Source organism: Anomaloglossus baeobatrachus, chromosome 12, assembly GCF_048569485.1.
Source record: "Anomaloglossus baeobatrachus isolate aAnoBae1 chromosome 12, aAnoBae1.hap1, whole genome shotgun sequence".
Lineage (NCBI taxonomy): Eukaryota > Metazoa > Chordata > Amphibia > Anura > Aromobatidae > Anomaloglossus > Anomaloglossus baeobatrachus.
The window spans coordinates 55526725-55540909 of NC_134364.1; the positions used below are offsets into that span (position 1 = coordinate 55526725).

At 47.1% G+C, this 14185-nt stretch overlaps 1 protein-coding gene across 2 annotated transcripts in view; it reads left to right on the forward strand.

The window, feature by feature from the left end:
* The window catches only part of SYNE2 (spectrin repeat containing nuclear envelope protein 2), a 518190-nt gene that overhangs the window by 148781 nt on the left and 355224 nt on the right, over positions 1–14185 (forward strand). For both annotated transcript variants that reach the window (XM_075330437.1, XM_075330436.1), the window contains exons 24-28: positions 1759–1976; positions 4852–4912; positions 5017–5105; positions 7146–7269; positions 8898–9055. In XM_075330437.1, coding sequence (XP_075186552.1) covers positions 1759–1976; positions 4852–4912; positions 5017–5105; positions 7146–7269; positions 8898–9055 — 650 coding nt within the window. The remainder of the gene's footprint in view (positions 1–1758; positions 1977–4851; positions 4913–5016; positions 5106–7145; positions 7270–8897; positions 9056–14185) is intronic.

Genomic DNA, 14185 nt, shown 5'->3' on the forward strand with positions numbered 1-14185 from the left:
AAGGGGAGCAGAGCCGTGGTCAGAGAACAAGCCGGGGTCAGAAGCCAAGAGGACACAAAGGTAAAAAGGTACAGAGGAGAGAGCAAGGCCAGGGTCACAAAACAGGTCGAGGGTCAGAGAGACAGGGAGTACAGACAATATGGGAGTGACAGAGTTCAGGAAATAGGATGCAAGGTAACCGGACAAGATCAGAACAACTCACGAAAACCATAAGCGTACACTGCAGAGCAGGAACTATTACTGACGGCGTTACGGGTGAAACAGCTCCAAGATAAGGCAGAGCAATCACCTGGAACGATATGCGATCGAATAGGCCCCTCCCACCAAAGAGCTGAGCCATAAGTGAATCATGACAGATTCTTTTCATAGTTGACAATGTACACGTGTTGTTTCCTGAAACGATAGGAAGTTGTAGTTTAAAAAAGCCCGGTGTGAAAATTGCAAGATTTTTCTTTTTTTTTTTTTAATATAATTTTAACCCATTTCACGATTTTTGCCAGACATGTACGAAGCAAGTCAGAAATGAGTGAGCTTGCCCTATACCCAGCAGGTAATGGCTGTGTATCACAGCCACGATATGCCGCTAATAACTGCGGGGGAAGTGGAGCTCCGCTGGTGATTGATATCTTGTTAAATCCAACTGTCAGACTCTGACTGTAGAACTTAACACGTGACGGAATAGAGCGCGCCATTTTAAGCTTCCATTGACGCACCGTTCATGTGATCGCGGGTTCCTGATGGGTTTCTATAATAGTGAGGGGTCTGCTGAAGCCCTCAGCGCTTTTTTGATACCTGCCTGTGTCCGGGCTTCAAATGAGAATGTGACTTTCATTATATACTGTGGCACTTTTGTATATAGCACAAAAGATTAGACGATCGCAGCTTCCTGTCCCCTATGGGACTCTTAAGAACAGTATATAAAAAGATTAAATAAAATATGAACACCCCCCCCCCAAAAAAAACCCAAACAAACCCAGATGCTCAAATCACCCCTTTCTATCCCATTAAAAATAAAAATAATAAAAAATACACACATGTGGTATCACCATGTTCATAAAAGTCTGATATGTGAAAATACTTAACCTTATCGTTAAACACTGTAAACAAAAAAAAATTCAAAGACACCAATATTATTTGTTTGGGGGGTCACTGCAATACCACAAAAAATGCTGTAATTAGCGATAAAAACATTATATCTATCCCAAAATGGTATAACTAAAAATGTTGTCTTGCCACTGCGGCCACTGGGGCTGTTTTAGTCCTGTCTTTTTAGGAAATTCACATGTATATTAGTAGCAGTAGATTGACTCTGACTTATCTTTAGTATTGAAGCATCTAATGAGCGTGTGCAGAGGTCATTGTGAAGGGAGGGGGAGGAGCTGTGGCATCATCTATGGTGATTGGTGGATCCTGTGTTATTAGCTGTGTATAGCGTTCTTACCTGTCATTGTAATCCTGCCTGTGATGATAATGAAACTGCTGAAAAGTGTTCCCTAAAAAAAGGAAGTGAGAGTCTAAAGTAGCCCAAGTGGCCAGTAGCAACATAGCAAATTTTCTATTTTTATTTACTATAGATTGGCAATTTAAAAGAAAAAATTAACACAAATTCCTGTTTTAAACAATAGGCCATCTTCTGATAATACATTCCCTTTTTAGTGTTTTTCTGTTAATTTTTTTTAACTTTTTTATATCTTAGAATAGGTTTTATATTTTTCCATGCACATGTTCAGATCTTGACTCGATGATCCACTTTTCCAGGTTGTCTTCTCTGACCGTGGATGTTCAGGAGAACTCGGTCATTGCCTACAGACGATGCAGACTTTGGAGGACGGGCTCTGGACTAGCGCTGCTTCCCAGAACTTCACTGCATTAATAGCTGAATGTACGAAAAAGAAAGAGGACCTCGATGAAGACGCTGCCGATATTTATCATCATCTGCGCTCTATTCTTGAAAAAAATAAGATTGACACAAGAGAGTAAGTACACTTTTTCAGAGACTTCATAAGGTGCGTATCTATAGAAGATTTAGGCCCTGTGCGCACTTGCCGTTTTTTGCCGCGGATTTCCTGCGGTTTTGCTGCATGTTTCGCTGCATGTTATGTTCACAACATCTCTGCAGTGATTCACCAGCAAAACCCATGGGAAAAAAAAATGCTGTGCGCACTGGGCGGATTTTGACAGCTGCATGTTTTGCTGCGGGATTCCCGCAGAAAAAACAATTGCATGTCACTTCTTTTCCGCACGTCGCTGCGGGATTTCACTCCATTGACTCCAATGTTAATCGTGAAATCCCGCACGGAATAACGCAGGCAGCAAATTCTGTTCATTGCGTTTTCCTGCGTTATTCCCTCCGGTATTTCCCGGTTTCGGGACAAAATGTTCATTGCTGCCTGCGGTAATGTACATCGCTGCCTGGCGTCTGTCCTCCATACCTGGGGGTAAGGTGACAGACTTTCGAGACTTAACAGGTCTCTTCTTCAGGCTCAGCCAGATCTTTGGACCAACCTGATCCAATTGAATCGAGAAGAAATGATGAAGGCCAACGTTGGACTGGCTACCGGAGGAATCTCCAGTAATGCCAGGCCTGTATTCAGGTACCTGCATTGCACTCTGAAGCTCTCACCTGAGCTCCGGAGTGCAGCCTAGACTGTACCGCGAGCGCCGAGTGATTGATTCCCCGGCGCTTGTGGTTCATGTCAGCTGCAGGCAGGCCGGGGTAATCTCCGGTGCTCTCACTTGAACTCCAGAGATCAGCCCGGACTGTCTGCAGCTGACATGACCTGAACCGGAAGCACCGGGGAATCCATCACTCGGCGCTCGCGGTACAGTCTAGGCTGCACGCCGGAGCTCAGGTGACAGCTCTGGAGTTCAGTGCAGGTACCTGAATCCAGGCCTGGCATTACTGGGGATTCCTCCGGTAGCCAGTCCAACACTGATGAAGGCAACGGGTGATCAGACCAAATATTCATGTGATTTAGATTCCTTGTTCGTTCGTTCACTTTGCATTTCGTTAACTGATAAAAATAATCTATTAACCCTTCTATTAATTAAACCATTCTGACTTTGCGGGATATTTTCAGATCTTCCTAAAACGTTTGCACAGTTTTGTGTACACACGTGTACATATACACGAACACACAGTGGAAGTATAGATAGACTTACAGTTAGGTCCAGAAATATTTGGACAGTGACACAAGTTTTGTTATTTTAGCTGTTTACAAAAACATGTTCAGAAATACAATTATATATATAATATGGGCTGAAAGTGCACACTCCCAGCTGCAATATGAGAGTTTTCACATCCAAATCGGAGAAAGGGTTTAGGAATCATAGCTCTGTAATGCATAGCCTCCTCTTTTTCAAGGGACCAAAAGTAATTGGACAAGGGACTCTAAGGGCTGCAATTAACTCTGAAGGCGTCTCCCTCGTTAACCTGTAATCAATGAAGTAGTTAAAAGGTCTGGGGTTGATTACAGGTGTGTGGTTTTGCATTTGAAAGCTGTTGCTGTGACCAGACAACATGCGGTCTAAGGAACTCTCAATTGAGGTGAAGCAGAACATCCTGAGGCTGAAAAAAAAGAAAAAATCCATCAGAGAGATAGCAGACATGCTTGGAGTAGCAAAATCAACAGTCGGGTACATTCTGAGAAAAAAGGAATTGACTGGTGAGCTTGGGAACTCAAAAAGGCCTGGGCGTCTACGGATGACAACAGTGGTGGGTGATCGCCGCATACTTTCTTTGGTGAAGAAGAACCCGTTCACAACATCAACTGAAGTCCAGAACACTCTCAGTGAAGTAGGTGTATCTGTCTCTAAGTCAACAGTAAAGAGAAGACTCCATGAAAGTAAACACAAAGGGTTCACATCTAGATGCAAACCATTCATCAATTCCAAAAATAGACAGGCCAGAGTTAAATTTGCTGAAAAACACCTCATGAAGCCAGCTCAGTTCTGGAAAAGTATTCTATGGACAGATGAGACAAAGATCAACCTGTACCAGAATGATGGGAAGAAAAAAGTTTGGAGAAGAAAGGGAACGGCACATGATCCAAGGCACACCACATCCTCTGTAAAACATGGTGGAGGCAACGTGATGGCATGGGCATGCATGGCTTTCAATGGCACTGGGTCACTTGTGTTTATTGATGACATAACAGCAGACAAGAGTAGCCGGATGAATTCTGAAGTGTACCAGGATATACTTTCAGCCCAGATTCAGCCAAATGCCGCAAAGTTGATCGGACGGCGCTTCATAGTACAGATGGACAATGACCCCAAGCATACAGCCAAAGCTACCCAGGAGTTCATGAGTGCAAAAAAGTGGAACATTCTGCAATGGCCAAGTCAATCACCAGATCTTAACCCAATTGAGCATGCATTTCACTTGCTCAAATCCAGACTTAAGACGGAAAGACCCACAAACAAGCAAGACCTGAAGGCTGCGGCTGTAAAGGCCTGGCAAAGCATTAAGAAGGAGGAAACCCAGCGTTTGGTGATGTCCATTGGTTCCAGACTTAAGGCAGTGATTGCCTCCAAAGGATTCGCAACAAAATATTGAAAATAAAAATATTTTGTTTGGGTTTGATTTGTCCAATTACTTTTGACCTCCAAAAATGTGGAGTGTTTGTAAAGAAATGTGTACAATTCCTACAATTTCTATCAGATATTTTTGTTCAAACCTTCAAATTACACGTTACAATCTGCACTTGAATTCTGTTGTAGAGGTTTCATTTCAAATCCAATGTGGTGGCATGCAGAGCCCAACTCGCGAAAATTGTGTCACTGTCCAAATATTTCTGGACCTAACTGTATAGACGGTCACTGTATTGTATTCCTCCTCTTTTTACGCAGGGTTACAACAGCCGAAAATGGAGTGAAGTCAAATCTTAGCAAAACCAACGGATCCCCGCAGGTACCGTACAGAGATAGCGAATATGATGATGTGACGCTACATGGCACCAATATGGTGGTTTATATGGGTCCAGGTGTGCTCATTGTTGTCTATTTATGATATAGGTATCTGAAACGACCTCTATGCTTCAAGGCACAAACATGGCCGAGGATAACGAGTCAAGTAGCCTAACCCTAGAGATTCTGCAACAGAGGTAACTAAGAAGTATGAGTATGCGATTCATTTAGAGCCCGGACATTGAGAAAGTCCATATATATTAGGTTTAAAGGGAACCTGTCAAGTCCAAAAAAACACTATTAATCGGCAGATTTAGGGTTAATCTGCAGGTAAATACTGTTAAAATGCTGCCGGGCTGCTTAACTGAACCAAAGAGAAAATTAAGTTATTTCCTCCCTGCAGCTGCTTGCTTCCACTCATCAGGGGTTGTATTGAGGGATTGCCACTTGATCTACTATCGGCAGTGGGTGTCATCACCTCTCATCTATCTCTCTATCTATCTATCTATCTATCTATCTATCTATCTATCTATCTATCTATCTCATATCTATCCTGTTCTTCCTTTCTTTGAAAATTTCAAGCTAGTGGAAACCGATATTCCTCAACAAAATTAAGTGCACGTACACTAAATAATTGTCCTGGACGTGATGACTTAATGTTCATGACCTATCTTAAATATGTTACCCCGACAGATCAGATGTTTGAGGTCTTATTGTCACAGGTATTGCCAACTGTCATGGTGGCATCAGGAGGATATGTGGAAACTACAGATTCTGGCACTCTGCCTGCTAACTTCTCTGATATCTGTGATCAGCGCAGGCAGACTCTGGCGTTGACCCACAGACATAGGCAGGTTAGCAAGAGTTTATCTCTGCTGGGCTCCTTGTTAATCTCCTTTGATTACAAGTCACAAGTCACATTTTATCCCCTCCTATATATGCTGGGTGGATTATTCCACTAATGCCAGCTATAGTTTATCTTTACTGGTCTCTTGAGATGTTGTGATCCAGACTTACTGGTGGTTGTTGTGCATTATTGCTGTGAACGGTTGAGCTATTTACCCTTGTTATCTTTTTTGTTGATGCCTTCCTGTTCTTGCTTTTCTCCATAGTCTCTTACTGTTTGTTCCTGTGAGTTTGCAGTGTGTCTGAGTTTTGTTTTCCCCTGTCTGTCTTCATCTGTGTTGCCATAACACTCCTATCCTTTCTTTCCCTGGAGTAACAGATTAGATCTGGTCAGGTGAATAGCCAGTCACTGGACTCAAGCATCTCCACCATTAGGGGTAACCCTGAAGTAAGGGATAGCCTAGGGTCCACTAGCGTGAGGGACAGCATAGGAGCTCCCTCGCTATCCTGCAGGCACATTATGTCACTTATAACTCTGAAAGTAGTGGCCATTCTCAGATACTAGATCTCAGCTCCCATTGAACTAAATGGGACCCACAGAAAACATCAAAAGTATTGACCATTATCTCAGTTCTGGACAAACCCTTTAAATATTTTGCATGCCATAGTAATGAGTACTATATACTCTATTTGACCTGAAAAATTTTAACTAAAAATATAAGTTCTAATAACTCATAACTAACCTGAGTGTACGCAGTATCACTGACCTATAACTAACCTGAGTGTACGCAGCATCACCGATCTATAACTAACCTGAGTGTACGCAGTGTACGTAGCATCACCGATCTATAACTAACCTGAGTGTATGTAGTGTACGCAGTATCACTGATCCATAACTAATCGGAGTGTACGCAGAGTACGCAGCATCACCGATCCATAACTAACCTGAGTGTATGTAGTGTACGCAGTATCACTGATCCATAACTAATCGGAGTGTACGCAGAGTACGCAGCATCACCGATCCATAACTAACCTGAGTGTATGTAGTGTACGCAGTATCACTGATCCATAACTAATCTGAGTGTACGCAGTGTACACAGCATCACCGATCTATAACTAACCTGAGTGTACATAGCATCACTGATCCATAACTAACCTGAGTGTACGCAGTGTACGCAGCATCACCGATCCATAACTAATCGGAGTGTACGCAGTGTACGCAGCATCACCGATCCATAACTAACCTGAGTGTACGCAGTGTACGCAGCATCACAGATCCATAACTAATCGGAGTGTACGCAGTGTACGCAGCATCACCGATCCATAACTAACCTGAGTGTACGCAGCACATGGTAGGAAACTTAACAAGTCCTCTTTTTTTATCCTTTCAGATATAATACAGAGAAAAGAGATTTAGAATTGTTAATACAAAGCTCAAGAGAGAAACTGGTGGCTGAAAGTCCAAACGGAGTTCAGGATTTGCAGGACCTTCAGCATAAACTTCATGAGCTGCAGGTAACGTTCGGTGTGCTTGCCAGTCTTGTATCGTTCAGCCTAAAGGTGTTTATCTGTCTTTGTATGTTGATGACTTATCCTTAGGATGGGATCAGTTCAGTGGGATTCCAATCAAGTGAATAGTAGCTGGGCTGCAGTTCTCGGCAGTGGCCACTACATAGCAAATGGAGCTCTGCTTTTCCAGCTCTGTTCTCTTCTTACATCTGGCCGCTGCCGGAGCTGATCTGTGGAGGTGCCCGGTGCCGGACTAACAGCGATGCAGTGAAACAACTTTTTGCAAGTGATAAATATAGTTGGTAGGATAACCCATTTCTAGGTGGCATTTTATTTCCTATCTACAGGATACCTGTATGGTCAGGCTTGCCCTCTAGCACTCCATTCATACCAGGACATGGTGGATGGACTCTCACCCTTCCCAGGGGTAGTGCCGGTGTACGTGTTGTGAATAAAATAGAAGAGTACATGCGTGACCTCCACTATTTTCACTGTCTTTGGGAGTGGTGATCACACATGCTCCCATAAACCCAAAGAAGTGAATGCAACTGTGTTCTCACATTCACACTAACACCCTTTAGACCCAAATGGCGCGTTGGTCACTCACAGCACTAACAATACAGTCATGTGTTTCCTGTAAAGAAGAAGCAGAAATAGTGTGGCACTGGAAAACATTAGCTTGCCCCGGAAGAAGCCAACAGGCGAAACCCACGTTGGGTTAGAAGCTGGTGTGCCACACCTGTTTCACATATGTTTTTAATTCACTTGTTGCTGTGTATTAAAAACACATGTGAAACAGGTGGTACACCAGCTTTTATGGGTTTTGCCTGTTGGCTTATTCCTGTGCCAAGCTAGTCAGTCATGTTTGTCCACTTTTGGGTTCTTGTGGTCACACATACACCCATAAACCAAAAAATGTCAGTGGAGCTGTAGTCACACATGCACACTACCGCCCTTTAGACCCATGTGGAGAGTTGGTCACTCTAATGCCAATAATGCGTGCAATAATAGTGCAGCACTGGAAAACATTAGCTTGCCCCTGAAAGAAGCCAACAGGCGAAACCCATGTTGGGATAGAAGCTGGTGTGCCACTTGTTTCACACGTGTTTTTAATTCACTTATTGCTGTGAATTAAAAACACATGTGAAATAGATGGCACAGCAGCTTCTAACCCAATGTGGGTTTCGCCTTTTGGCTTCTTTCTGGGGCAAGCTAGTCATTCATGTTTCCCCACTTTTGGGTTCTGGCTATGGATCTTTTTTCTGATTTTTCCACAAGAACTTTCTGTGAAAAACAAAAACTTTACAACTTTATTTGCAAATATTAGTCCAAAGGTCAGCGGAAACCCTATCCTGAATTGTAAAATGCTGCTGAATATGTAGGTGCTCTTCATATTATTAGTCCTCACATAATGACATATTTGCCAACCACAGGACAAACTGGTATATTCTAGGACTTTTGTATGTCAGATCCTTGGGTAATATCCCATATAGGCCTGGGGTATATAACAATGTGAAAAGTCTTCTAGTTGCTCATGTGCACTGCTGCGTATAAGCGAAACGTTATTTGACTGCTTCAAGTGTTTTACAGCTCAGTTAATTAATAATGTCTGTGAATTGGATGGTGACTTCCAGATTTTACTGGATGAAGCCAATAGAAGATGGATGGAGTTTGACGCCACATCACAGAGAGTAGAGACGTTTCTGCACGGGACTGAGAAGAAGAAGACGTCTGAGAGCAGATACGCCCTGCAGTATTCCTTCTCTATTATTTCTGAGGAAATTAAAAGCAGGTTAGTTCAATACTTTGCTAATTAACAACACTCTGGAGATTGGAGTCCTGGCCATTCCCAATGCTAAACGACTAGTCATCTTTTTCATTTTGATTCCACCGGTCGAACAGATGCTCCATCATGTACCTTATGCGATTATTCAACTCATTCAGGAGGGTTTAGGCTTTCACACCCATGATAAATGGCTCCCAAAGTCACTTTACGTGTTTTTTCTGTGACTAGTTTAGTTGTTGGCGGATCCTAATTGGTCATGGCGATTTTTTTTCAAACTGATTTTGATGGATCCATCCCTCTGTAAACAAAAACCTTACATTAATATTTTTTTTTAAATTAAGTTGGGGTACATCAAACAATTAGTGCTGTTCCACTGATTCCAGAACAGTTTTGTGATGCTCTAACACTAGGTGTCGCTAGATACTCTAGTGGAGGAGTAGTCAAACAAGCCAAAGGTCAGGAGCTGGGAATTCTCATCTGTACAAAGGAAGAGAGCAGGGCAGAGGTCAGGATACAAGCCGGGGGTCTGAAAGCCAGGAGAACACGTCAGGTACAAAGGGAGAGAGTGGAACCGAGGTCAGGATACAAGCTGGGGGTCTGAAAGCCAAGAGAACACGACGGGTACAAAGGGAGAGAGTGGCGCCGAGGTCAGGATACAAGCAGGGGGTCTGTAAGCCAGGAGAACACATCAGGTACAAAGGGAGAGAGCGGAACCGAGGTCAGGATACAAGCCGGAAGTCAGGGATTCAAATCAGGCTTGGAGAAACAGGCGGGAGAGGGTACTAGGAACGAGGTAGGGGGCAAAATCAGGACTGTCACTTACGGGAGCCAGCAACAACTGCTGCAATACAGGAACTATCACTGGCAGTGTTTTGGATGAAGTAGCTCCAAAATAAAGCAGAGCAATCACCCAGAATGAGGCTGAAACGAACAGGCCCCTCCCACCGGGCCCAAGACTAGGAACAACCAGACCACCAGGAAATAATACAAAACCACGCATCGGCTCTACAGGAGAGCAGAGCGCCACAAATCAGAATCATGACAAGTTCCCATTTTTCTTCTATACCGTTCTGTTCTGTAGTTACGCTCCTGGTAGTAACAAAGCACATTTTTCCTTTCAACAAACTGTGTGTATACCAGGGAAGCAGTCTTTTGGGAATCCTGCAGAGGACAAAAGGGTTCATACATTTTCATTTCGTTAGTGGCCGATTGACATTCCTCCTCTTTGGCAGAATGGGAGTTTCTTGGTGATCTTTTGTTCTACTGCATCCATAGCAGAGGGGGGAGGCTTCTGCTGCAAGTGTGGCGCCCCTGAGGCTTCCGTCGCCACAGGTCATTGCACCCCATCCAGCGGTGTGATGCCCCATTCTGGGAGAGGAAGAGAGTGAACTCCGGTCCCCTGGTAAATCCACACTACACCCATTGTTAGGTACATACTGGGACCAGGGAAAGTGGCAGGCAACCCTCCCATGCTGCATGCTGAGAGGGGCTGTAAGACCCATCCCTGCTCCCATAGGGTGGTAGCTTAGCAACTGGGGAGTTGGGAGGAGCCATCTGAGAGCAGACACAGAGAGGAAGGTCAAGTTTAGTCAGTCTACCTCAGGGAGTGAGAGAGTGAGCATGTAGTTGGAGAAGAAGAACAAGAGAAAGGAGGGAGGAGGAGGAGGCCTGCCGGAGGCAGGCAAGGAGGAGAAAAGAAAAGAAAGAAAGAAAGAAGGAAAGAAAGCTCCAAGTCAGACAGGAGCAGAGAAACAGAAGGAGACGCTTCCTGGTGAAGATCCTGGGACCCAGAGGTCCAGGTGACACCACGTAGAAGACAGAAGGAGTCGCAGGGCCACGGGTAGTCCTAGAGGTACCACGGGCAGTCCTAGAGGTACCACGGAGAAGGCCTAGAGGCGCCACGGGTAGTTGTAGGCTACGGTGGCCTGTTCCACAGTAACATCGGTGGAGGGATCAAGCTGCGACAGGGGACGGTCCCTAGAGACTGGAGGAGTGCAAAATCATCTCCAAACAGTAAAAACCGAGGCCCAGGGACGTTGTAAGCTCCCAGGGCCAGAACCCATAGCAGACTTCCAGAAAAGGGGTAATCAGCCGACAGGTGACCCCCCAGCCCGGAGGCTGTAGTGGAGGCCAAGCCAGGTTTAGCCTAACAAAGGCAAGGCTAAGGAAGACAGCAGAAGAAAGAGACACTAAGAGAAGGGCACCGGCTTTCACTCTCAGAATCACCCAGAAACGGCGGAGGTCCCTGACAGTGGTTCCAGCAGTCCAAGGGGTCCTACAGAGCTCTGACCAGAACTGTGAGTAAAGAACTTGAACTGCACCCTTGGAGTTGCCTCTGTTATTTCATCTGCATAGACATTCACAAGCACCAACTGTGCCCCGGGCATTGCTCCACCTGTGGGGAGCAGTACTACCATTGCTGCCATAATATCATCCCGGAGGCCTCACATAGCAGCGGCGGCTTAATAGCCGCATACCACAGGTGGCGTCACGAACACAACCATTAACAAGCAAGCCACATATTTTACTGACACCCACCAGGGCCACGGAGCCGGGCCCAGCCACCACTGACTACCACCGGACTAGTCCGGCCCGGCACCGGGTGTCCCATAGCCCTGGGGTGGGCGAGTCAACTTTGGCGTCACGAACAGGATTTCGTGCCCGGTCACACCGGGTACTGTGCGCCTGAAGAATTGTGAAACAGACTGTGTATTACAGCGAGAAACCGCCGCCATTAGCGCTGCTGAGAGCGGGAAGAAGGGGGGCGTGAAAGAAGAAAGGGTGCGAAGAGAAGCCCCGCCCCCTTGTCCAAGAAAAGAGTGCGAAGCGGTGCCCGCCATAGAAGGCGGAAGAAGAAGAAATGGCGACCAGATAAGCTGGCCGGCTGGCAGAGAGAGTCTAAATGCCAGACCAGCAGATAAAGAAAATGTACCTGATAGTAAGCGGAGCGGTGCCGGCCGTGATGGGATGGGTGCCAGTCTGGCGCCAGTTGCTAGTGCAGCCTCTGGCCCCGCCTCCGAGAAGGGAAAGAGAGCAGCCGAGTGGCGTGGTCGAGCACCCGAGCAGTGTCCCAGGCAGCATTCCCCAGGTCGGAAGTATGGCGGAGGAGCTGCAGCAAGGTGCACCAGGGACCGGAAGAGTGGATCCCGAGCTGGACCTGCTGAGAGAAGAAATGCGAGTACTGGCCCGGAGGCTGAGTAGTGTGGAAGTGGAAGCGGACCGGCAGAAAGAAACGCCGAGGGTGCCGGAGGATCTGGAGCGGTGGATGGATGCCGCGGAGCAGAAGCAGGGTGAGCAACCAGAAACCCCGTCCAGTCCGGACCCAGGACCCAGCGCCCCCGCTTAGCCCCTTCACTGACCCCCTGGCCTTCCCGGCCCACCCCGCGGACGCCCGGTGGGGCACCGGAGGCCTGCCTGAGACCCCCGCAGACGGAGCCTGGGGTGGGGTGAACCCTGAACAACTAGCGGGCCCCCTGCCGAGTCCCCCTGTGAGCCTCCTGGGAATGGCATCCCCGGGAGTGAATTGGGACGCAGCGCCCATTGAAAGCAGGGGACTGCAGCGGCCGCTGCTCCCCAAGGAAACTCCCCTGGCCAGCGAGCTGACGTGCCGGAGGCTGGTGGTAGAGTACCAGAGGGAGCGGGAGCTCCGGGAGGAGAAACGGAGGGCCCGAGAAGCCGCTAATCTCGCCTCCAAGGAAGAGGTCAGGAAGGCCCTGAAGGGATCCGAGGGCCCAGTGCGACGGGGCCTAGTAGTGGACTTCAGACAAGCTGGTGGCTGGGGCTTCATAAGGGAGCCCGGTCTGGGCAAGGATGTGTTTGTGGCCCGAAGAGACATCGAGGAGCACCTGCCCAGAGGCCACCCAGGGCGCGATGCCAAGCCGGGTGATGTGGTGGAGTATACACGGCTGATGGGGGACCGTGGATGGTACGCGCTGCATGTACATATCCTGCGGGAAGAAGCGGCCCCAGAAGAGCCAGAGTGGCGCCGCACAGTGCAAGAGCGCAGCATCTCCCCTAGCAGCAGCACCACCTCAAGGCAGACCCAGGCCACAGAACTGAGCAGAGGTCCTGCGACAGCCACTCAGGAGACGCAGACCAGGATCTCCATGGCCTACATGCTGCCCAGGGCCCTGCCAAAGAGGGACCCCAAGGACCCCAGCAATGAAGAGTAAGAGTAAAGATGAAGAGATGCTGAACTGTATATAGCCCCTGTTTGCCCCTCATTCTTTTTGAAGAAGTCCCTTGTGTTTTGCCCCTCATTCTTTTCGAAGATGACACCCTTTCCTGCTGTACTGCCTCTCATGCTTTTTGAAGACGTCACCCCCAATGTTTATGTGTTACCGGGCCACTGAACTGGAATGTGGGCCCCGGTGGATGTGTATGTGTCTTATGTAACCAGGCCATTGGACTTAATGGCTGGTTGATTTTGTCCCATTGTTGTTTGATTGAAAGAAACGAACTGCCGGGCTACTGGACTTGTTGTAGCCAAGAAATGTATATAGTTGCACCCGTTGTGCCCCCTACCAGAATTATGGGGGATGTGCCCGAACCGTGCAATGAACTGGAAGTGCACACATCGTTTTCTTTATAAGAAGTTTGCAACGTTAAAGTAATTGTGCCTCCCATAAAGGGAAGAAATGTTAATTGTTTTATTGCTTTGCATACCAAAAATGTTTTGCAGTTCTTCCACATGTTTTTGTTGTTTTTCAGCCCGAGGACGTGCTGGGATTTGCTGTGGGGGAGTGTGGCGCCCCTGAGGCTTCCGTCGCTACAGGTCATTGCACCCCATCCAGTGGTGTGATGCCCCATTCTGGGAGAGGAAGAGAGTGAACTCCGGTCCCCTGGTAAATCCACACTACACCCATTGTTAGGTACATACTGGGACCAGGGAAAGTGGCAGGCAACCCTCCCATGCTGCATGCTGAGAGGGGCTGTAAGACCCATCCCTGCTCCCATAGGGTGGTAGCTTAGCAACTGGGGAGGTGGGAGGAGCCATCTGAGAGCAGACACAGAGAGGAAGGTCAAGTTTAGTCAGTCTACCTCAGGGAGTGAGAGAGTGAGCATGTAGTTGGAGAAGAAGAACAAGAGAAAGGAGGGAGGAGGAGGCCTGCCGGAGGCAGGCAAGGAGGAGAAAAG